Consider the following 22,532-nt stretch of genomic DNA (forward strand, 5'->3'; position numbering starts at 1 on the left):
GCCCAGGTGCTTGGGCCCTGCACCCCATGGGAGACCAGGAAAAAGCACCTGGCTCCTGGCTCCTGCCAGGATCAGCGCGGTGCGCCGGCTGCAGCGGCGGCCATTGGAGGGTGAACCAACGGCAAAAAGGAAGACCTTTCTCTCTCTGTCTCTCTCTCTCACTGTCCACTCTGCCTGTCAAAAAAAAAAAAAAAAAAAAAAAAAAAAAAGAATTTCACTTACATTATAGACACTGCACGGTTTTATTTTATAGTTTATAATTTTAGAGCAGGGGTTCAACCCAGTGATTAATATGCCAGTATCCCACATCAGAGTACCTGGGTGTGAGTCCCAGTTCCAGCTTCTGACTCCAGCTTTCTACAAATGCAGGCGCTTGCAGGGGGTGATATTTGGCACATGCTGCTCAGCTTCTAATCCAGCTCCCTGCCTATATTCCTGGAAGGAAGTAGAGGATGATCTGAGTACTTGGGTCCCTGTACCAACGTGGGAAACCCAGGCTTCGGCCTGGAACAGCCTGGCTGATGCAGCAGCAAAATTTGGAATTGAAGCAGCAGATGAAAGGTCTTTTATTCCTTCCTTCCTTCTTGCCTCTCTGCCTCCCTCCCTCCCTTCCTGCATTCCTCCTCCCTCCCTCCTCCTCCTCTCTTCCTCCATACTTCCTCTTCCTTCTCCTCCCCCCTCCCCTCCCTTCTCGTCTTCCCTCTCCTCCTCCCCACCTTCTCCTCCCCCTTTCCCCCTCTGTCCCTCCTACCCCTCCTCCTCCTCTCCCTCCCTCTTCCTTCTCCCCTCCTCCTTCTTCTCCCTCTCCTTCTCCTCTTCCTCCCACTCCTACCCCTTCTCCTCACCCTACTCCTGCTCCTCCTCTCCCTCCCACCTCCTTCCCCTGCCCCACTTCTCCCTTCCCCCTCCTCCATCATTCCCCTCCCCCCCACCCAAGTTGTGTTCTCCAGAAGCCCATGAATTCCTTTCTTTCCCCTCCACCGGTGGAGATCTTGACCTGCTTATGGATTGGGCAAGGTGGGGGGGGGGGGGCGGGGCAGGGCCAAGGGTCAGATCCTGGCCACCCTTGGTAAACCTTCCTGGGAATTGGCCCTGTTCTTAAGGGTAAGAGTTTTGCACACACTCATCAACCAAAAACCTGTATTTCTTCAAGAACCATGTAACTTTATTGTAAACAATGTTCAAACTGAAGGGAAGAAACAGGTGAACCTGTGGGCAGTGCAGTGCACTCATTGGGCCCTGGAGCATCTCTGCGAGGTAGTGGGAACACCTTTGGCTCAGTTCTCCTTGCCGCCCTGGCCCAGCATGAGCTTTTCAAAGAGGTACTCCACCTCCACCGTGCTGACGTTTGGCGCCCCCATTTTGCGTAGGTTGGTCAAGTAGCCCCCCAGCTCCTCAATGTCCTGGACTTGCTGCTGCATATAGTGGGTCTCCAGGAAGTAGCAGAGGTGGACATCACCCATGCTGGTGGCCAGCTCGTGCAGATCCAGGAGGCTCTGGTTGACGCACTTGGCCAGGAAGATGGCGCTCTCCATGGCCTCGAGGGCGCTCTCCTTGTCGTAGTGGTCGGGCTTGTGGATTCTGGGGAAGACGTTTCGGCCTCCGCGCTTGTTCTGCATCCTCATCATCTTCTCCGCGCGCTCCCTCTCGATCTGTGAGCGCTTCAGGAAGTAGCTAGCAAAGTCCTTCAGCGCCACGTCATCGCGGTCGAAGAAGAAGGCCAAGGACAGGGCCACGTAGGAGGCGTAGAGCTGCACGTGGATGTGGTCGTTGACAGCGGCCTCGCATTCAGGGTGGTAGTTCTGGCGCACTTGTGAGGGCGTGGCGTCGGCCATGGCGGGCGCGGGCGGCGACAGTGCTGTGAAGCAGAAAGCAGAGACGTCAACGGTGTTGGTGTATTCGGGTGTGTCCCCAACTTGGGCAAGAGGGGCAACGGACAGAGGCTGCTCCCTGGGCCTGGCGTTGGTTATAGGATTTCTGAGGGAGCCACAAAGCAGGCTGTTCAGAAGAAAGGCCGTTCAAAAGTGACTGTTAACGGCTCTTCAGGGAGGGCGGGGAACCGGTTTGGAGGTCAAAGGTCACTAGTTGGCCGGCCAAGACAGGAAGTGTCACCCCTGTTGCGTCCCATCCGGGTAACACCGTACTGTTTGGCATCCACTCAGTTTTTAATTTTGCAGTAAAATTACCCGTGTCCAAGGTCCTACCAAGAAACAGCCTTTTCACGATTTATAAACCTCTTCTTTTTTAACATTCTGGGAATGTGAATTTTATAGTCAATTTCTCTGCTGTTTTCCGGTGTTGTATCTATTTTGCCCTCCAGAATTAGTTCTGTTCATCACAATCCCTGCTTTCCTAAAATACCGGTCAAACATTTGCTGATTCCTATTTGGAGTAAAGCACTTGGTGGAGGCCGCCGCCGCGGCTCAGTAGGCTAATCCTCCGCCTAGCGGCGCCGGCACACCGGGTTCTAGTCCCGGTCGGGGCGCCGGATTCTGTCCCGGTTGCCCCTCTTCCAGGCCAGCCCTCTGCTGTGGCCAGGGAGTGCAGTGGAGGATGGCCCAGGTGCTTGGGCCCTGCACCCCATGGGAGACCAGGAGAAGCACCTGGCTGCTGCCATCGGATCAGCGCGGTGCGCCGGCTGTTGGCGGCCATTGGAGGGTGAACCAACGGCAAAAGGAAGACCTTTCTCTCTGTCTCTCTCTCTCACTGTCCACTTTGATACACTGCCAGATCTGTGGGAGAGTTCTCCAGTTTTTTCAACATTTGTTCTCATTTGGCTGCTCTTCCTAGTCACATAATTTACTGTCATCAAGTGTAGCTTTAGGAGATAAAAGGAGGTGAAATACCACCTGTGCTTACTGCCCAACGTAAGCAAGAGTCAAAAAGTGTCAGCGCAGGAGCAGAGGCAGGTAGATTTGCTATCTCAGAGTTGCCCTTTCTGCTTTGCTTGGAATTTCTTGACTCTAACCCTGAAATTTCTCTGAATGTGCTCTAGTTTTCTATGGCAGATATTTTTAAGAATTAACCAATCTGATAGCGTCGTCTTTTCCTATCCTCCAAGAATTCCCAACAATTTCTGATTTGTTAAAGGCAATCTATGTGGGGGGGGGGGTGTCAATTTCTGTGTCTAGTACACCTTTTCTTTTTTTTACTTCTTAAAAGTGAAAATAATACTTTCCTGAATAAGCAACACTTTCCTGCAGTTCAAAAGCTGTAATGAAGGGATATTAGGCATGTGTTGTGCACAGGCTGGCTGGAGGCTGACAAGGCAGAGGTGCTACTGGAGGCTGGGCTGAAGCCACAGGTCTCTGGGGATGACTGGGCGGTTGACTCCCAGAACTGCTTCTCTTGGGTGTCCAAGAGAAAGCTCGTGTTGATCTCCTCCACATCAGAGCTGGAGACTTGCTGTGTGCATGCTGAGAGCATCAGCCATGTTGCTGCTGCTGACATAGGGCCTGCATCTGAGCTGGCCACGAGAGCTGGAGTGGCAGCTGCCACATGTGCTGAGCTCTATGCTGTTCACCAGTCAGTGACTTCAGCGCTTAATGATGCCAGGGCTCTTCTTGGCCTTTAGGGGGTTGCTGGCTGACTAAGGCAGGAGCTCCAGCATGCCCGACAAGTTGTGGCTCTCAGCCGCACTGAGACGTGCCATGGCCCAGAACCAGGAAATGCTCATACAATGTGATGCTATAGTTGTTGCAAGCCAACTGCAGGAGCTTGATGTGCAGGATCAAATCAAACTCCTTTCTCTTATTGAAGTTAATCAGCTACTGAGAAAGATAACCCTTCATGGCCATATCATGCATCACCAGGTTAAGTTCAGAGTATGCCAAGGCAGGGGATAGTGCCCTACATGACACCCATCTCCTTCTGCTGCCCATGGGCTTTCTAAGGGTTCATCTCCATAGTAGCAAACTTAGAGGTCACCTCCTTGATGAATAGCTCTCTGCTTAGTGAGTGGTTGTTTTCATTTGAGAAAATCTCCAGCAAGCTATCCCTGGACACTGCTTCCAGGGTCTTCCTCAAGATAGCATTGCTCTGCAGACAAGGTGGAGGTGTAGAGGAACAGGTAGTTGTTTTTTTTTTTTTTACTTTTTTTTATTAATATTATTTTTGACAGGCAGATATTAGACAGTGAGAGAGAGAGAAACAGAGAGAAAGGTCTTCCTCTCCGTTGGTTCACCCCCCAAGTGGCCACTACGGCCGGCGTACTGCACCTATCCGAAGCCTGGAGCCAGGTGCTTCCTCCTGGTCTCCCATGGGGTGCAGGGCCCAAGCACTTGGGCCATCCTCCACTGCCCTCCTGGGCCACAGCAGAGAGCTGGACTGGAAGAGGAGCAACTGGGACAGAATCCGGTGCCCCAACCGGGACTAGAACCCAGGGTGCTGGCGCAGCAAGCGGAGGATTAACCAACTGAGCCACGGCGCTGGCCAAGGAATAGGTAGTTCTTAAAGAACAGACATTCCCTGGCCACCTTGAACCAGAGCTCCACAAGCCAGGCCCTGTCCTGGGTCTTCCCTGAGGCAGGTAGTGATAATGCAGTTGGCCACACTATTGAGCTGGGTGATGGTGGTAGGCATGGTGGGCACAAGGTGCCTCTTGCCCATCTTGTTCCACTGCTACCAGCCGGAGCCCAGGCTGTGGCAGGGCACCACGTTCTTGAACAGCTCCACATCTATCAGTGTAAACTGCTCTGCCATCAGCTCTGCAGGGAAGACGAAGAGATGAGGTTCCCCTTCATTCAGCCTGTCTGCTGCAGCCACAGAGGAAGGCCAGAAAGGCTCTGAGGATGGAACTGGCACTGGAGCTCTGTCCAGCTCCAGAGTTTGTGACAGAGCTGCCTCTAGCTCTGAAGCTAGTGCTAGAAGCTGGCTGTAGTTCCAGAACTGGTACTAGAGCTGCTTCTGGCTCTGATGCACATCCGGGCTCTAGCTCTGGAGCTGGCTGTGGACTGGCTGCAATAGCTGGTGCTGGGGGCTGGCTCTGGTATTGGTTTTAAAGCCAGCATTGCAGTTGATAGGGCCCGGGGTTCGGATTCACTGTGATCTGGTCTTCCAGTTTGGACGGTAGCAGGTGAGCACAAGGCTCCAGGTCTGAGCCAGGCATGTAGAACTGCTCACAGGCCACCATCTCTGTGAGGCAGCGAAATGCCGGGGGCTGACAAAAGTCCCCTGAGTACTGGTCCAGCCAGTGCCTAAGATGGAGGAGGTGGCATTTTTGAGTTGGTCCTGGAATCTGCCATCATCAGTGGAGTACAGAGGATGCCTCCATATCTAGAGAGGCCATGAGGGCATCACATCGAGCATACGTTTTTGAAAGCAGGTTCAAGACCTGCTGGATAATGGTGAGATCTCTGCAGGTACACAGAAAGACTGTGCGTTAGGAGAGCTCACTACCCTGGAATGTGGGCACCAGACACCCCACCAGCTATTTCAGTCTGCCTGCCTTCACGGTACATACTTTGCAGGTGTCATACAGGTTCCAGTCCAACTTGTTCTCACACCCGAGCCAGCACTGGCTCTTTGCTGGCTCTCAGCTGGACTTTGTGCCGGGATATGGAGTAGATGCCCCCATTGATCAGCTCCTTGCCCATCTCCAGGTGTGTAGAGATCTCCAGGTGTGCCAGGTCTGGATGGAGCTGCACAAAGTTGTGCAGGACTACTGGGCAGCTGTCGGGGTCCGTGTTGTCCTGAAAATAACGGCTCAGTGCTGCCCGCGGGCCCAGCTGCCTAGGTCCACATGTGCTGCACCATGGACAGCTCTTTGCAGAGTGGGGGAGGCTGGCCAGGCCACAGACCCAGTATGAGCATGGGGGCAGCCCACGCACCTGAACGCTACCTGCACTCTCGCAACATTTACTTATTTTTAGTGAGCTCAGATTTCTCAAGTGAGGAGCTAGCACAGTGGTGAAGCAGGTTAAGCCACCACGAGCACCAGTTCCAGTCCCGGCTGCTCCACTGCCAATCCAGCCTGCTGCTGGTGCTCCTGGGATGACAGTGGAGGATGACCGAAGTGCCTGGGCCCCTGCCACCCACGTGGGAGACATGGTTCCAGGCTTCTGGCTTTGGCCTAGCCAAGCCCCAGCCATTGTGGCCATCTGGGGAGTGAGCCACTGGATAGAAGATCTCTTTCTCTGTCTCTCCCTCTCAGTCTGCCTTTCAAATAAATAAGTCATTTTAAAAATTCAAAGAAATTAAAGTTCTAGGTGAAATGGCAGACACTTAATTTTAACACCTTTCCAATCCCATTCCATGTATGTCTTCCCCATGGGCACCAAGTTGATTGTGCTAGCTACACAGACACCAGGGTCCCAGACCAGCTAACAAACTAGTACACTTTATAAGGGGAGATGAATGTTGCATTTTCCAGGAGCCCATGGAACATCTTCCCCTCCACCCATGGATATCCTGAGGTACCTGTGGATTGGACAGGGGGTTGGCAGAGACTCTTGGACACCCATCTTCAACCTGCCTGAGGATTGGCCCTATTCCTCTAGGTGAGAGTTTTACACCCACAGAATCAAACAAACACCTGTATTGCTTCAAGAACCATATAACTTTATTGTAAACAGTGCTGAAACTGAAGGGAAGAAACTGAGGTGAGCATGTGGAATGAGCAGTGCACCCATCAGGTCCAGGACATCACCCCTGTCAATGGGGGCAGTCTCGGCTCAGTTCTCCTTTTTGTCCGGACCCAGGGTGAGCCTGTCAAAGAGGTACTCTGTCATACCCCTGTTCTGAGTCCCCATCTTACGCAGGCTGGTCAGGTAGCTCCCCAGCTCCTTGATGTCCTGGACCTGCTGGTCCAGGTAGTTGGTCTCCAAGAAGTGGCAGAGGTGGGCGTCGCCCCTGTTGGTGGCCACGTCGTGCACATCCAGCAGGCTCTGGTTGATGCTCTTGGCCAGGTCGAAGGCAGCTTCCATGGCCTGCAGGCCGCCCTCCCAGTCGTTGCGCTCAGGCTTCTCGATGTCCTGGAAGACGATGCGGCCTCCGCGCTGGTTCTGCATCTTCAGCAGCTTCTCCGAGCGCTCCCTCTCGATCCACGAGCGCTTCAGGAAGTAGCAGGCGAAGCCCTTCAGCGCCACGTCGTCTTGGTCGAAGTAGAAGGCCATGGACAAGGCCACGTAGGAGGCGTAGAGCAGCATCTGGATATGGCTGTTGACGGCAGCCTCGCATTCGGGGTGGTAGTTGTGGCGCACTCTTGAGGATGCGGTGGCCATGGCGGGCACAGGCAGAGCAGGCGGCAGGGGCGTGGCGAAAAAGATGGTGAAAGCAGAGCAGCCAGGCGCCTTGGTCCTCAGGACAAACCAGGAGCGAGCTGGCGGCCTGTGGAGACTGCGCTTCGCACCAGGAGTCTGGCGTCAGTTGGCCGGCTTGTGAGAGAGCCGTTAGAAGTGGGTGGGGGCTCTACCGGAAGAACAGGATAGGACGGGGAGGTCAAAAGGTCAGGAGTTGGCCGTTGGATACACCGGAAGTGTCACCCCTCCGGTTTTGCACACGGGCCAACACTGGACTGGTTCATGTTTTTCTGTGGGGGGGGGGGACTTAATTATCTTTCAGGAAGAACCCAAGTTTTGCCATGAACATGTCTAGTGCCCAAAGACTTTCTCAGGTGCTCTGAGGAACTTTACATATATAATACTATGTATGTAACTATTTAATACAACTATATAATATAGTTACATATTAGAATGTTGCATGTCTAATACTATATATGTAACTATATAATATATAGTTATATATTGGAATTATATAATGTGGTTACATAATAGAACTATAAAATATTTTATAACATCCATCCCCCCCTCCCCAGGAACAGAGAGTTCTCTGTATACACCGTGTCTTTTTTAATAGTCGTTTTAATTTATTTGCATGAATTTCATAAATACAATTTTAGGTACATTGTAATCCTTCCCATCGTCCTCACCCTCCTACCCACACTCCCACCTTTCTTCCACCTCCCTCTCCTGTTCCCAGTATTTTTTTTTACTAAGATCTATTTTCATTTAACTTTATACACGTAGATGAACTGTATATTCTAGGTAGAGTTCAACAGTTTGCAGGAGGAAGGAAAAGAAAGCAAATACAAAAACAAAAACTGTTCCTCAAATATCCAGACAAGGGCTATTCAGAGTCATTATGTGTGGAAGATAATTTCACTTTCTTGGGGGTGGGGGACTTAATTATCTTTCATTTTTTTTAACTTTTATTTAGCAAATATAAATTTCCAAAGTACAGCTTATGGATTATAATGGCTTCCCCCCCATAACTTCCCTCCCACCCGCAACCCTCCCAACTCCCCCTCCCTCTCCCATTCCATTCACATCAAGATTCATTTTCAATTATCTTTATATACAGAAGATCAATTAAGTATATAATAAGTAAAGATTTCAACAGTTTGCACCCACACAGAACATAAAGTATAAAATACTTTTTGAGTACTAGTTATAGCATTAATTCACATTGAACAACACATTTTTTTTTGACAGAGTGGACAGTAAGAGAGAGAGACAGAGAGAGAAAGGTCTTCCTTTGTCGTTGGTTCACCCTCCAGTGGGCTTGAATTGGAATCCCCTGGCACATTTCTAACTCTACCATTAGGGGTAAGTCTGAGTGAGCCTGTGCCGAACTGTACATCTCCTCCTTCTCTTATTCCCACTCTTTTATTTAACAGGGATCACTTTTCAGTTAAATCTAAACACCTAAGAATAATTGTGTGTTAATTACAGAGTTCAAGCAGTAGTACTAAGTAGAACAAAAAATACTAAAAGAGATAAAATAGTAAGTTGTTCCTCAACAGTCAGGACAAGGGCCGATAAATCACTGTTTCTCATAGTGTCCATTTCACTTCAACAGGTTTCCTTTTTGGTGCTCGGTTAGTTGTCACCAATCAGGGAGAACATATGTTATTTGTCCCTCTGGGACTGGCTTATTTCACTCAGCATAATGTGTTCCAGATTCCTCCATTTTGTTGCAAATGACCAGATTTCATTGTTTTTACTGCTGTATAGTATTCTATAGAGTACATGTCCCATAGTTTCTTTATCCAGTCTATTCCTGATGGGCATTTGGGTTGATTCCAGGTCTTAGCTATTGTGAATTGTGCTGCAATAAACATTAGGGTGCAGACCGCTTTTTTGTTTGCCTATTTAATTTCCTTTGGGTAAATTCCAAGGAGTGGGATGGCTGGGTTGAATGGTAGGGTTATCTTCAGGTTTCTGAGGAATCTCCAGACTGACTTCCATAGTGGCTTTACCAGTTTGCATTCCCACCAACAGTGGGTTAGTGTCCCTTTTTCCCCACATCCTCTCCAGAATTTGCTTAGTGATTTCTATATGAAAGCCGTTGTAACTGCGATGAGATGAATCCTCATTGTGGTTTTGATTTGCAATTCACTGACGGCTAGCGTTTCTGAGCATTTTTTCATGTATCTGTTGGCCTTTTGGATTTCCTCTTTTGAAAAATGTCTGTTTAAGTCCTTTGTCCATTTCTTAACTGGGTTGTTTTTTTGTTGCTGTGGAGTTTCTTGATCTTGTATATTTTGGTTATGAATCCTTTATGAGTTGTATAGTTTGTAAATATTTTCTCCTATTCGGTCAGTTGTCTCTTCACTTTTTGATTGCTTCTTTTGCAGTGCAGAAGCTTCTTGATTTGATGTAATTCCATTTGTCGATTTTGTCTTTGATTGCCTGTGCATCTGGGTTCTTTTCCAAGAACTCTTTGCCTGTGGCAATGTCTTGTAAGGTTTCCCCAGTGTTCTGTAATAATTTGATGTTATCTTGTCATAGATTTAGGTCTTTAGTCTGTTTTGAGTGGATTTTTGTATAATATGTAAGGCAGGCGTCTTGCTTCATACTTCTGCATGTGGAGATCCAGTTTTCCCAACACCATTTGTTGAAGAGACTATGACTGCTCTAGGCCTTGATTTATCTCCTTTGTCAAAGATACTTTGGATATAGATGCTTGAATTGATTTCTGGCATTTCTATTTGTTCCATTGATCTAGCCATCTGTTTTTGTACCAGTACCAGGCTGTTTTGATTATAATTGCTCTGTATTATTTCTTGAAGACTGGTATTGTGATACCTCTGGATTTGTTTTTGTTGTATAAAATTGCTTTAGCTGGGGCTGGTGCTGTGGTGCAGTAGATTATTCCTCCACCCGTGGTGCCAGCATCACATATGGATGCCAGTTGTAGTCCCGCCTGCTCCTCTGCCAGTCCTGCTCTCAGCTGTGGCCTGGGAAAGCAGTGGAAGACGGCTCAACTCCTTGGGCCCTGCACCCGCATGGGAGACTGGGAAGAAGCACCTGGCTCCTGGCTTCAGATTGGCACAGCTCCAGCCGCTGCGGCCATCTGAGGGGTGTGAACCAACAGAAGGAAGACCTTTCTGTCTCTCCCTCTCACTGTCTGTAACTCTACCTCTCAAATAAATAAAATAAAAATAAATAAATAAATAAATAAATTTGCTTTACTATTCATAGTCTCCGGTGTTTTCATTTGAATTTCAGCATCATTTTTTTCTATATCTTGATAAGAATGTCTTGGTATTTTGATTTGTATCACATTGAATCTGTAAATGGATTTCAGAGGAATAGACATTTTGATAGAATTGATTCTTCCAATCTATGAACATGGAAGATTTTCCCATTTTTTTGTATGTTCTATTTCTTTATTGTTTTATAATTCTCATCATACAGATCTTTGACATCCTTGGTTAAATTTATTACAAGGTATTTGAGTTGGCTGGCGCTGTGGCTCATTTGGCTAATCCTCCGCCTACAGCACCGGCACCCTGGGTTCTAGTCCCGGTTGGGGCACCAGATTCTGTCCCTGTTGCTCCTCTTCCAGTCCAGCTCTCTGCTGTGGCCCGGGAAGGCAGTGGAGGATGGCCTAATTCCTTGGGCCCTACACCCGCATGGGAGACCAGGAGAAGCACCTGGCTCCTGTCTTCGGATGGTGCAGCCATGGAAGCCATTTCAGGGGTGGACCAACGGAAGGAAGACCTTTCTCTCTGTCTCTCTCTCTCACTGTCTAACTCTGCCTGTCAAAAAAAAAAAGTTATTTGAGTTTTAGTAGCTATTGTGCATGGGATTGATCTTAGTAACTCTTTCTCAGCCATTGTCTGTGTATACAAAGGCTGTTGATTTTTGTGTGTTGATTTTTTTATCCTGCTAGTCTTCCAAACTCTTCTATGAGTTCCAATAGTCTTTTAGTGGAGTCTTTTAGACTAAATATATCAAATATCAAATCATGTCATCTGCAAATAGGGATAATTTGACTTCCTCCTTCCAAATTTGTATCCCTTTGATTTCTTTTTCTTGTCTAATGTCTCTGGCTAAAACTTGCAGTACTATATTGAATGGCAATGGTGAGAATGGGCATCCCTGTCTGTTTCTAGATCTCAGTGGAAATGCTTCCAACTTTTCCCCATTGAATAGGATGCTGGCCATGGGTTTGTCATAAATTGCCTTGATTGTGTTGAGAAATGTTCCTTCTATTCCAAATTTGCGTAGAGTTTTTATCATGAAAGTGTGTTGTATTTTGCCAAATGCTTTCTCCGCATCTTTTGAGATAATCATATAGTTTTTGTTCTTCAATTTGTTTTTTTTAAAGATTTATTTTATTTATTTGAAAGAGTTACAGAGAGATGCAGAGAGAGAGAAAGAGAGAGAGAGAGAGAGGTCTTCTATCTGCTGGTTCACTCCCCAGATGGCCACAATGGCCAGAGCTGTGCCAGAGCCAGGAGCTTCTTCTGGGTCTCTCACATGGGTGCAGGGGCCCAAGGACTTGGGCCATCCTCCACTGCTTTCTCAGGCCATAGCAGAGAGCTGGATCAGAAGAGGAGCAGCCAGGACTAGAACTAGCATCCATATGGGATGCTGGTGCTTCAGGCCAGGGCTTTAACCCACTGTGCCACAGCACCAGCCCCTCAATTTGTTAATGTGATGAATCACATTGATTGATTTGCGAATGTTGAACCAACCGTGCATACCATGGATAAATCCCACTGGATTCGGGTGAATGATCTTTCTGATGTATCGTTGGATTTGATTGGCTTGAATTTTATTGAGGATTTTTGAGTCTATGTTCATCAGGAAAATTGATCTGTAGTTTTCTTTCTCTAGTGTGTCTTTTTTGGGTTTAGTACTTTAGCTTATGCTGGCTTCATAGAAAGAATTTGGGAGGTTTCCTTCCCTTTCAGTTGTTTTGAATAGCTTAAGAATTGGAGTTAGTTCTTCTTTAAGTGTCTGAAAGATTTCAGCAGTGAAACCATCTGGTACTGGGCTTTTCTTTGTTGGGAGGGTATTTATTACTGATTCAATTTCTGTCTTGTTTATTGATCTGTTTAGGTTTTCTATGTTCATGGCTTATTTTAGATATCTTTCTCCTCAGATCCAAGCTTTTGTTCTTTTTTGTGGTGTGTGCTCATTCGGTACAAGTCTGGTTCGTTCCTGGTGCTTTCACTGGGTCTCCTGCTGGGGTTTCTCCAAAGCTTTGTCCTACTAGTGTATTTTATACCTTTTTAAAATATTAATCACACCTCATCTGAGTCAGAGCACCCTGTCGCTAATCTGCGAACTTGGACCCTCCTAGTGTCATTCTTACAATCTGAGAATAAAAGTCTTGTGGTAAATTCCTCTGCCCTGTATCATATCTATTTTGCCTCCATAGTTACTTCTTTTTGCCTATCACTATCTTTTCTTCACTTGCCTGACTTATGAGGTGAACTTCTTTCCATCCTGTTTGGAATAAAGGACTGATTAGATCAGCCTGAGTTATCAGCAGGAGTGTCATCTACAGAGATGATATCCCTTTTACTAATAAGCTTTTGTTATTAATGGAGGATCCATGTGTAAATTAGAGAGTGGTCTTATGTTTTGGAGTTTTCAGGTTGGTTAGCAACCATCCTGGATGCCAAAATCATGGCATTTCTAATACTATAGTATGTTTTCTCTTCCAACTAGATGTATACTTTCCCTTTGATGCACTTCTCTCTTGTTGCAGTTCTGTAGATGTCTTAAGATCTATCACTTGAGCGCTCTTACTGGACTCTTAATTAACTGTCTGGGCTCGGGTATGAAGCATCTGGCTTCTGGCATGGTGCTTGTGAGACTGGAAGTGAAGAGTGGGAGGGTAGGAGTCTAGTAAAGATGTCCAGGTTCATAGGTTCTGGAACCAGAGTTGGGAGCCAGGAAGGTGTAAGAGCTGAGTTTCATCAGCAACTGGTTTGACATTGTGTGTCATTTGAACTGTATAATACTTTGTAAAGTTATTTATGAATATTAGTGCAACCACATATTTTGGAATTAATCATCTGGATGATTATTTTGAGCACCTTACTTGAGGTAGTGCTTTACATGATGTTGTTGTTTCTGAGCAGTTGCAAACAGAGAAGCACAACACACTGGTAAAATTTGACAATCCTTTATTCCTGGCAGTGGAGAGTGACCTCATACCCTAAAGGACCCTCAACTCTGAAGCCCAAAGCAACAGGGTTTATAAAGGCAAAAAACACAAGGACAGGATAGAGAATACATGATTGCTAGGACGGGGGGGAATACCTGGTTACTAGAGTCAAGCTGACCTAAGGCCTATGCAAAACTAACATAAATTATAATCTTGACAGTACCAATTGTAATCTTAACCTAAAGCATATGTGAAACTAATATCAACTACAATTTTGACAACACCAATTGCAATCTTAACATTTCTGGCTATAATCTTGACATTAATCCAGTTATCAGCCTAAATCATACATGGGACATAGACAAATTACAATCTTACCATTAATCCAGGTGCAGCCTATCTGTTTTTAAGCTTGAGTGATCCTGCTATAGAGTGTCTGTGCTCTGCCAAGTGGGATGCAGCAAACTGTTTTTGTCTGTTTTATACAACACAATAATTAGTTTCAGACCAAAGTGTCATGGTGGGAGGGGGTGCTTGAAAATGGAGTCCCTACTATCAAGGTGTCACTTCAATATCATTAGTTATATGAGTTTAATATCAAAGTTTTATTGGAATAGCTGTTTTCCTCAGTGACTTCAATATCTATATCAAAATCTATATCATGACACTTTGATGATTTTTTTCACTTAGTTCCTGAACTGTATTAATCCCAGTGACCTGCACTTTTCTCTTTTTCATGATCAAGTACACATTTCTCTGACAACAGAGCCCCAACTCCAAAATCTCAGTGACTCTTTCCACCTTCCCTTCTTCCGCTTGTTTTGAACATATTTTTCACTTCCTTTATCCTCTTTAACCTTTCAGCATAATCCCAAAAACACTTTCTGTCATGTTTGAATCCCAAAATGCACAGTTTTAAAAAAAGGTTTTCTGAAAGAGAGCTCCCTTTCTCTGGTTCACCTACAAATGCTTGGAGTGGCTACAGCTGAGCCAGACTTTAAGACAAGAGCCTTTAACTCCATCTGAGTCTGTCATGTGGGTTGCAAAGATATGACCACTTGAGCCATCACCTGCTGCCTCCCACTGTGTGAAATACAAGTAAGGTGGAATCAGGAGCTGGAATAGATGACCAAACTCAGGTAGTTTAGTGTGGGATGCAGGCATGATAACCAGGTTCTTAACTGCTAGGCTTAACACAGTCCTCTGGACAATTTCAATATCTTTCCTAAAATCCTAGATTTGCTCACTCTCTTCTCCTAGGTTGTGAATTTTCTCATCTTGGGTATGTGCAGACTTCTGTTTTCTCTAATAAAACAAAGTGTTTAGTTGGATTCATAGAGAAAGGACTGTTAACCTTATTTGTATTTTAATAGCCACTCAGCATGACTTTAAAATAATTATCTGTTGTGATATATGAAAGGAACCACATAAGCTATATAAAATATCATTTCTCCAATGTTCCGTAAATCATTGTTTCACTCAACTTTCCCATCATGTATCTCAAACCTCTTTTCATTTACTCATTGATTCAACAAATAGTTATTGATTTCCTAATATGATCTAGAAAATGATATATGATTTGAGGATATATTCATAGCAAAAGAGACATATTGTCCTTTCCCTTACAGTTTATATTCTAATATAGAAGCAGACCAAAAGAAATCAGTCAAAAACAGGCCATCCATTTCCCTTTATTTAACTCAGTAAATATATATATATATATATATATATATATAAAACACATGTGTTTAGAAATACAAAAAGACAAAATGTATTCTTAGAATTCAAGAAATTTATAGTGAAAGTCATGAATACAGTCAATCTAGGTATTTATAATTTATTGGTGCATTAATTCAGTGAACATTTATATACTCTAAATATGTGTCACTGTGTTTGATTCTGGAGACAGAAGAATCAAATGTAGGCTGGCGCCATGGCTCAATAGGCTAATCCTCCACCTAGCGGCACCGGCACACCAGGTTCTAGTCCCGGTCGGGGCGCCAGATTCTGTCCCGGTTGCCTCTCTTCCAGGCCAGCTCTCTGCTGTGGCCCAAGAGTGCAGTGGAGGATGGCCCAAGTGCTTGGGCCCTGCACCCCATGGGAGACCAGGAGAAGCACCTGGCTCCTGCCTTCAGATCAGCGCGGTGCACCAGCCACAGCACGCCAGCCACGCAGCCATTGGAGGGTGAACCAACGGCAAAGGCAGACCTTTCTCTCTGTCTCTCTCTCTCACTGTCCACTCTGCCTGTTAAAAAAAAAAAAAGAATCAAATGTAATATCTGTTCTCAAGGAACAAGGCAGAATGACAGAATATTATATATGTTCTATGATAGTTCTAAAGTTATGGATAAAGTGTCTATTTTCATCTAGAGACTTATTCACATGACTGACTAAAACAATTTTTCTTTCTTTTTTGGTCTTTCATTGTCTTTTTGAAGCACATGCTATTTTGTAATCAGTGTTATGAAAAAATTGAAAGATTGCAAATGAAAATGTCACAGTGCAAACTTATCTTGGCAGTTTTAGAGGCATTTAATCATTGATCCCTTAAAAAAGAGGAATAACAATGTCCATGTGATTGAGTTCAGTGATAGAATCATACACTAGAAATGAAAAACTTCCACTTGATCAATTTATCATTGAGATAAAATTCTGTTCTGTACTTGCTTAACATAAGTGCTTAGTCACAAAATAATTGTAGACTTTCAAAAATTTCCGAGATGCCATTATAGATTTTAGTGAAAATTTCTATTTAGAAAGAAAAATATCTTGACTTTCGGAACATTCTCTCATCATATTACCAAGTTTAATCAGTAATTAATTGATCCCTGTGATTTTACTATTCAAATATTTAAAATATTACTATTTTGTAGTTATAGGTATACTAAGGGGTGATAACGATTTTCTCTAATATTTCATCCTTCATCATTAACTTCTAGGGAGGTATAAAACATACGTTATGCAGTGGGTGATGTGGCACATTGGATTAAGCTCCTACTTAGGATGCCTGCATCTGATATTAGAATGTCTTGTTCAAGTCCTGACTAATCCACATTTCTGATCCAGCTCCCTGCTAATGCACCTGGGAAGCAGTAATATGATGACCCCAGTCCTTGGGTTCCTGCTACCTACATTGGAGACCTGGATGAAGAGGTTCCTTGCTCCTGGCTTCTGCCTGGCCCATCCCCAGTTGTCGTGGCATTTGGGAAGTGAACTACCAGATAGAAGGTTGGTGTGTGTGTGTATGTGTGTGTGTGTCTCTCTCTGTCACTCTCTTCTGTTCTTCTGTGTCTCTCCCCTTCAAATAAATAGGTAAATATTTTAAATATATATTATAACTGAAGGAAACTTAACAATTAAAAGAATGTACTTTTCCAAGGGAAAGCAATAAACAAGCATGGACTGGAAGACCAAATTTCCAAGAAAATAATGACAGATGTATAAACAAAAGCATGTCATCCTGTTTTGCTTTAATAAAGGCTATGAAACTAAATATAGACTGAATGAGTAAATTTCAGGCTAGATAATATTTTAAATATATGTATGTATGTATGTATCCATAGTAGTATAAAATAAAGTCATCTTTGAAATGTTTGTGATCAGCTTTGTATTAGGCTTCTCCAAAGAAGTAAAACCAAGTGTGTGTGTGTGTGTGTGTGTGTGTGACTTGTATCTATGATCTCAAAATCTACATCAAAATAAATTTACTTTGAATTCCATTTTCACTGAACTTTTTGAAGTATCTTCATCCTGCCAAGGATGTGAATATAGAGAGATTACTTTATTATAATGACTTGACTCACATGATTATGGAAGATGACAAGTTTCCATGTCCCAATAGCTGCAGTTGGCAAGCTGGAGACCCAGGAAAGCTGATGGTGTAGTTGGAGTCAATTGGCTGTCAGACTTGAGACCCAGGAAATGCTGATGCTCCACTTTGAATGTGAATACCAGAAACAATTGATGACCTTCAGGTAGGAAGATTTCTCTCTTACTTGAGACCAGGTTAACCCTTCCTGTTTTGGACAGATTGGATGGAACCTTCTCATTTTAGGGAGGACAGTCTTTTTTATTTAGTCTACAGATTCAGATGCTAACCTCACCTAAAATTACCTGCACAAATATACTCAGAATGTTTGACCAAATATTTCGGCACCCTGTGACCTAGTCAATTTGACACATAAGATAACCATTATAATAATAGTGCTGAATTAACAAATAAAAATTCTAGTGCTATAATCTGTGAAAATCCATTATTTTGCCTTTTAGTTGCCTTCATCATTTAAAAATGTTACCAAAATTAATAAACAGTAAATTCAAATTTAATTTCAATTATTAGCTCTGATTTGTTCAACACAATACTATTGAGCATATGTCAGATTTTTTTTTAATTTAATTTTATTTTTGACAGGCAGAGTGGACAGTGAGAGAGACAGAGAGAAAGGTCTTCCTTTTGCCGTTGGTTCACCCTCCAATGGCTGCTGCGGCCAGCGTGCTGTGGCCTGCGCACCGCGCTGATCCGATGGCAGGAGCCAGGTACTTATCCTGGTCTCCCATGGGGTGCAGGGCCCAGGGACTTGGGCCATCCTCCACTGCACTCCCTGGCCACAGCAGAGAGCTGGCCTGGAAGAGGGGCAACCGGGACAGAATCCGGCGCCCCGACCGGGACTAGAACCCGGTGTGCCGGCGCCGCAAGGCGGAGGATTAGCCTAGTGAGCCGCGGCGCCGGCTATATGTCAGATATTTTTATAGGTATGAACACAAAAACTCGTTTTATGAACTCTTCACATTTGTGTCTTTTGAAGTTAATAGCTAGTTAATGTGCTATATAATCCATTCTTTAAAAAGTAAACTAACTGGCTGCCAAAGAGAAGGGAATGACATTGTGGTGCATTGGGTTAAGCTTAAGCTGCTGCTTGCTACTCCCACATCCCATATCAGAGTGCTGGTTCCAGTCCTGGCTTCTGATCTAGCTTTCTGTACTGCATCCTGTGAAGCATGATGGTTCAAGTGATTGGACCCCTGCCATCATGTGGGAGACCTGGATGAAGTTTCTGGCTCTTGGTTTCAACCTGTCTTCCTTCCTTCCTTCCTTCCTTCCTTCCTTCCTTCCTTCCTTCCTTCCTTTTTCTTTCTTCCTTTTTCTTTTTCTTTCTCTGTCTTTTTCTTTCTTTATTTATTTCTCTTTCTCTTTCTCTCTTCTCTCTTTCTCTCTCTCTTTCTTTCTCTCTTTCTTTCTTTCTTGTAAATGAAAATTTATATTTTTAAAGACTTATTTCAGGCTGGCGCCGCGGCTTACTAGGCTAATCCTCCACCTAGCAGCGCTGGCACACCGGGTTCTAGTCCCGGTCGGGGTGCCAGATTCTGTCCCGGTTGCCCCTCTTCCAGGCCAGCTCTCTGCTGTGGCCCGGGAAGGCAGTGGAGGATGGCCCAAGTCCTTGGGCCCTGCACCCCATGGGAGACCAGGAGAAGTACCTGGCTCCTGCCTTTGGATCAGCGCGGTGCGCCGGCCGCAGTGCACCAGCTGTGGCGGCCATTGGAGGGTGAACCAATGGCAAAAGGAAGACCTTTCTCTGTCTCTCTCTCTCACTGTCCACTCTGCCTGTCAAAAAATAAATAAAATAAAAATAAAATACAATAAAGACTTATTTCAAGTGGATGAAAATTTAAAAAGAGGTAAATAAAAAGTAATACTTGCAGTAGAGTCAATGATTATTCGTAAGGAAGTGGCCCACAAGTAGTGGTAGCTGGTGGCTTATCTGTGTGTGTGTCTATGTGTGTATGTGTTTGAAGATTATATAGATAATTATGCATACATGCATATGAGTACACAAAATCATTCTCTAATTAGAGAAGTGATGTACTGATTCAAAATCAATATTGCCTGTCTCTGTTCATGGTACCTTATCTCAAAAACTCCCTGATTACATGTCTTTATTATCATCCATGTTTTACTGATAACAAATTGCGATTTAGATAGTTTGTGGTATGTTCAAGCATATATCTGTTTTTTTTATTATTTTATTGAGAACACTTCACAAGAGATCTATACTTTCAGTACATTTTTAACTTTACCATCCCCAACATTATTATTGACTTTAGATACATTGTCATGCAATAGAGCTCTAGAGTTTATTCATCTTGGTTAAATTAAACTTTATATCTCTGGTCAACAACTCCATATTGCTGCCTCCCATAATCCCTGGAAACCACCATCCATTCTTAATTTTATGAGTTTGAATATTTTAGATAACCTTGTGTTCATGAAATCCTGAAGTATTTATCATTCTGTGGCTAGCTTACTTCATACAGCTTAATGTCTGCAAAGTTCATCTACATTGTCACATATTGAATGATCCTCTTTCTTTTTAAGATTGAATACTATTCTTTCGAACGTGCATACCACATTTGCTTGGTCCATTCATCTGTTGATGGATATTTACATTGTTTCCACATATTTCAAGCACATCACCTGTAATTAGCAGAGATTGATACTCTCCTTAGATTCTTTACTAGGTAGTTTGGGAAGTTTGGCAGGACCATGAGACATAGACTGATTTCTTCAATAATAAATTCCACATTGAAAGGGTTCAAAACCGCAAATAAAATAATTCGGTAGCTGGTAGCTTTGGGATCCACAAGGAAGGAAGGCCTATACTTCTGGGAATGGAAAGTTCCTACCTGTACTTCCAGGGAAGAAAAGTCCTTGTCAAGGTCCCTGCGGGTGCCTAAAGGTCAACCAGTGAGGATCAGACCCGCCTCAACCTTTAACCCCCATGCCCTGAATCTATAAAAGGAGCTCTCCCAATCTCTGATGCGCGACTTCCCCTGCCCCCGCTCTGTTGCTCTGTTGGGAGCGGGGAACCATGCCCGGGGGGTGGAACCCAAATAAAAGCCTGTGAATTAACTGATTTGTCTGCCTGGGAAGATTTGTTACACGCTGGACACCTTGCAGTAGCTTGTTAAAAGTTTTAGTCTCTTTATTCAAATAAAAATAATAAGAATTGATGTGGAATATATATTTAGACAGTATTTCCTTTTGAAGGGAAAAATATCAATGATATCTAATAGTGAAAAATCATCATTGAAATTCTATTTAAAGGGGCCAGTGCTGTGGCGTAGTAGGCTAAGCCTCCGCCTACAGTGTCGGCATCCCATGTGGGCACCAGTTTGTGTCCCAGCTGCTCCTCTTCCAATCTAGCTCTCTGTTATGGCCTGGGAAAGCATTAGAGGATGGCCCAAGTATTTAGGCCCCTGCACCCACGTGGGAGACCCAGAAGAAGCTCCTGGTTCATAGCTTCGGATCAGCCCAGCTTTGGCCATTGTGGCCATTTTGAGAGTGAACCAGCAGATGAAGACCTTTCTCTCTGTCTCCCCCTCTCACTGTCTGTAACTCTACCTCTCAAATAAAGAAATAAAAAATCTTTTAAAAAGCTTATAAAAATGCTATTTAAATATCCGCAAAAATAAAGCTAGTTACTAATTCTGTATAAAATATACAAATGTTGTGTTAGAAGCCAAGAAGTAAGATTAAGTTAGCACTAATGGGTAGCTGAGATTATTTAGTATTCTTTGTTCATATCCATAAAACAAAGTGATTCTGGAAATTTTTGCTGGCTACTAAAAAATAGTCTAAGCCTTTTCACAGATGTATTCCTGAATACATCAACCAAAGTTATATCAATAGGACAGTGAAGTCAGCCACCTTCTGAACAGTGTGGTAAAATTTACATGTTGTCAAAATTGTATTATAGCACACTGAATTGCCAAGATTGTAACCATTTGCAAAGTCCTCTTTCATGTGTACCTGAACCACCTTATAATAACCTGGCATGAACTACCTTATAAAGTGTAACTGTGTCTACTTAATTGCTTTCTAAATATTATAACTTCTTTATAGTAATGAATTGAAAGAATGAATAACATTAAAATGTGCATAAAAGGAGGCAGCAACATTTCCTATACTTTTCTTGAATTCATAAGAAAATAAAATGATTTTTTAGAAATATTACAATTATCAACCTGATATTGTTCATTTTTTACCTTTTTGGGAATTTATGTAAACCATTTGTTCTCCCTTAGCCTCAAGTTCTTTGTTAGGAGACCTGAGCTATATCTTGCCTAAGTTTCTGTTACAAATTATTTTGTGCCAGGGCATTTCAATCCTTAGTTGTAAATCAAAACCAATTGAGGGAATTCTGAAAATCTGTATTTGACAAAATCTAAATATATTTCTTGAACCCACAATTGCAAATAGTATTTAAAAAAATCAATGGACTCTTTGAAACTCTAATCAGTTTTTCTTTTATTTTTTACAGGCAGAGTGGACAGTGAGAGAGAGAGACAGAGAGAAAGGTCTTCCTTTGCCGTTGGTTCACCCTCCAATGGCTGCTGCGGCCAGCGCGCTGCGGCCAGCACGCTGCAGCCAGCGCACCGCGCTGATCCGAAGGCAGGAGCCACGTACTTCTGCTGGTCTCCCATGGGGTGCAGGGCCCAAGGACTTGGGCCATCCTCCACTGCGCTCCCTGGCCACAGCAGAGAGCTGGCCTGGAAGAGGGGCAACCAGAACAGAATTCGGTGCCCCAACCGGGACTAGAACCCGGTGTGCCGGTGCCGCAAGGCGGAGGATTAGCCTAGTGAGCCGCGGTGCCGGCGAAACTCTAATCAGTTTTATACGAGGAATTTCATTGTTTAAACATTTTTACTGAAATACTTATAAATTAAAGATCATGTCAAAGTATAGAGAATATAAGAAATGCAACAAATTCACTCTAATATTTTTAAGTTTTATTTATGTATTTGAGCAGAAGAGAGACAGAAACAGATATAGAGGCTGACAGAGAAACTTAGATCCTCCATCCACTGGTTCACTTCTTAAAAGCCCACAACAGCTGGGGCTGGGCTGGCAACCAGAAATAAAATTCAGGTCTTCTACTTGGGTGTCAGAAACTCATTTACTTGAGCCATCACTACTGTTTCTCAGGATCTGCATTAGCAGGAAACTGGAGTCAGGAGTATAGCCTGCCATGTGGTCATCTTAACTGCTAGGCCACCTACTCACCCCCAAGTCCACTCTAGAATATGCTGCACTGGGTACATACTTTTTACAATGCTGTTTTATTAAA

General features: G+C 44.1%; 2 protein-coding genes, 1 long non-coding RNA gene and 2 pseudogenes across 3 annotated transcripts in view; 1 reads left to right on the forward strand and 4 right to left on the reverse strand.

The window, feature by feature from the left end:
- The window catches only part of LOC103351785 (uncharacterized), a 78,740-nt gene that overhangs the window by 33,032 nt on the left and 23,176 nt on the right, over nucleotides 1–22,532 (forward strand). Inside the window, exon 4 of the long non-coding RNA XR_016228243.1 lies at nucleotides 16,474–16,635. This is a non-coding gene — a long non-coding RNA (uncharacterized LOC103351785). The remainder of the gene's footprint in view (nucleotides 1–16,473; nucleotides 16,636–22,532) is intronic.
- On the reverse strand, nucleotides 1,153–2,617 carry LOC100357939 (ferritin heavy chain). Its single transcript, XM_051827006.3, has one exon. It carries the CDS (start codon nucleotides 1,833–1,835, stop codon nucleotides 1,278–1,280), a length of 558 nt encoding a protein of 185 aa, XP_051682966.3. The 5' UTR covers nucleotides 1,836–2,617; the 3' UTR covers nucleotides 1,153–1,277.
- Nucleotides 3,088–4,062, reverse strand: LOC100358199 (ral guanine nucleotide dissociation stimulator pseudogene; annotated as a pseudogene).
- LOC149119574 (ral guanine nucleotide dissociation stimulator pseudogene) lies at nucleotides 4,293–6,359 on the reverse strand (annotated as a pseudogene).
- LOC100358983 (ferritin heavy chain) lies at nucleotides 6,526–7,431 on the reverse strand. Its single transcript, XM_051827008.3, has one exon. The coding sequence runs from the start codon at nucleotides 7,218–7,220 to the stop codon at nucleotides 6,672–6,674; it is 549 nt and encodes a 182-aa protein (XP_051682968.1). The 5' UTR covers nucleotides 7,221–7,431; the 3' UTR covers nucleotides 6,526–6,671.

The sequence above is a fragment of the Oryctolagus cuniculus genome, chromosome X, assembly GCF_051225735.1.
Source record: "Oryctolagus cuniculus isolate XC-2025 breed Fujian yellow rabbit chromosome X, ASM5122573v1, whole genome shotgun sequence".
NCBI classification, from domain to species: domain Eukaryota; kingdom Metazoa; phylum Chordata; class Mammalia; order Lagomorpha; family Leporidae; genus Oryctolagus; species Oryctolagus cuniculus.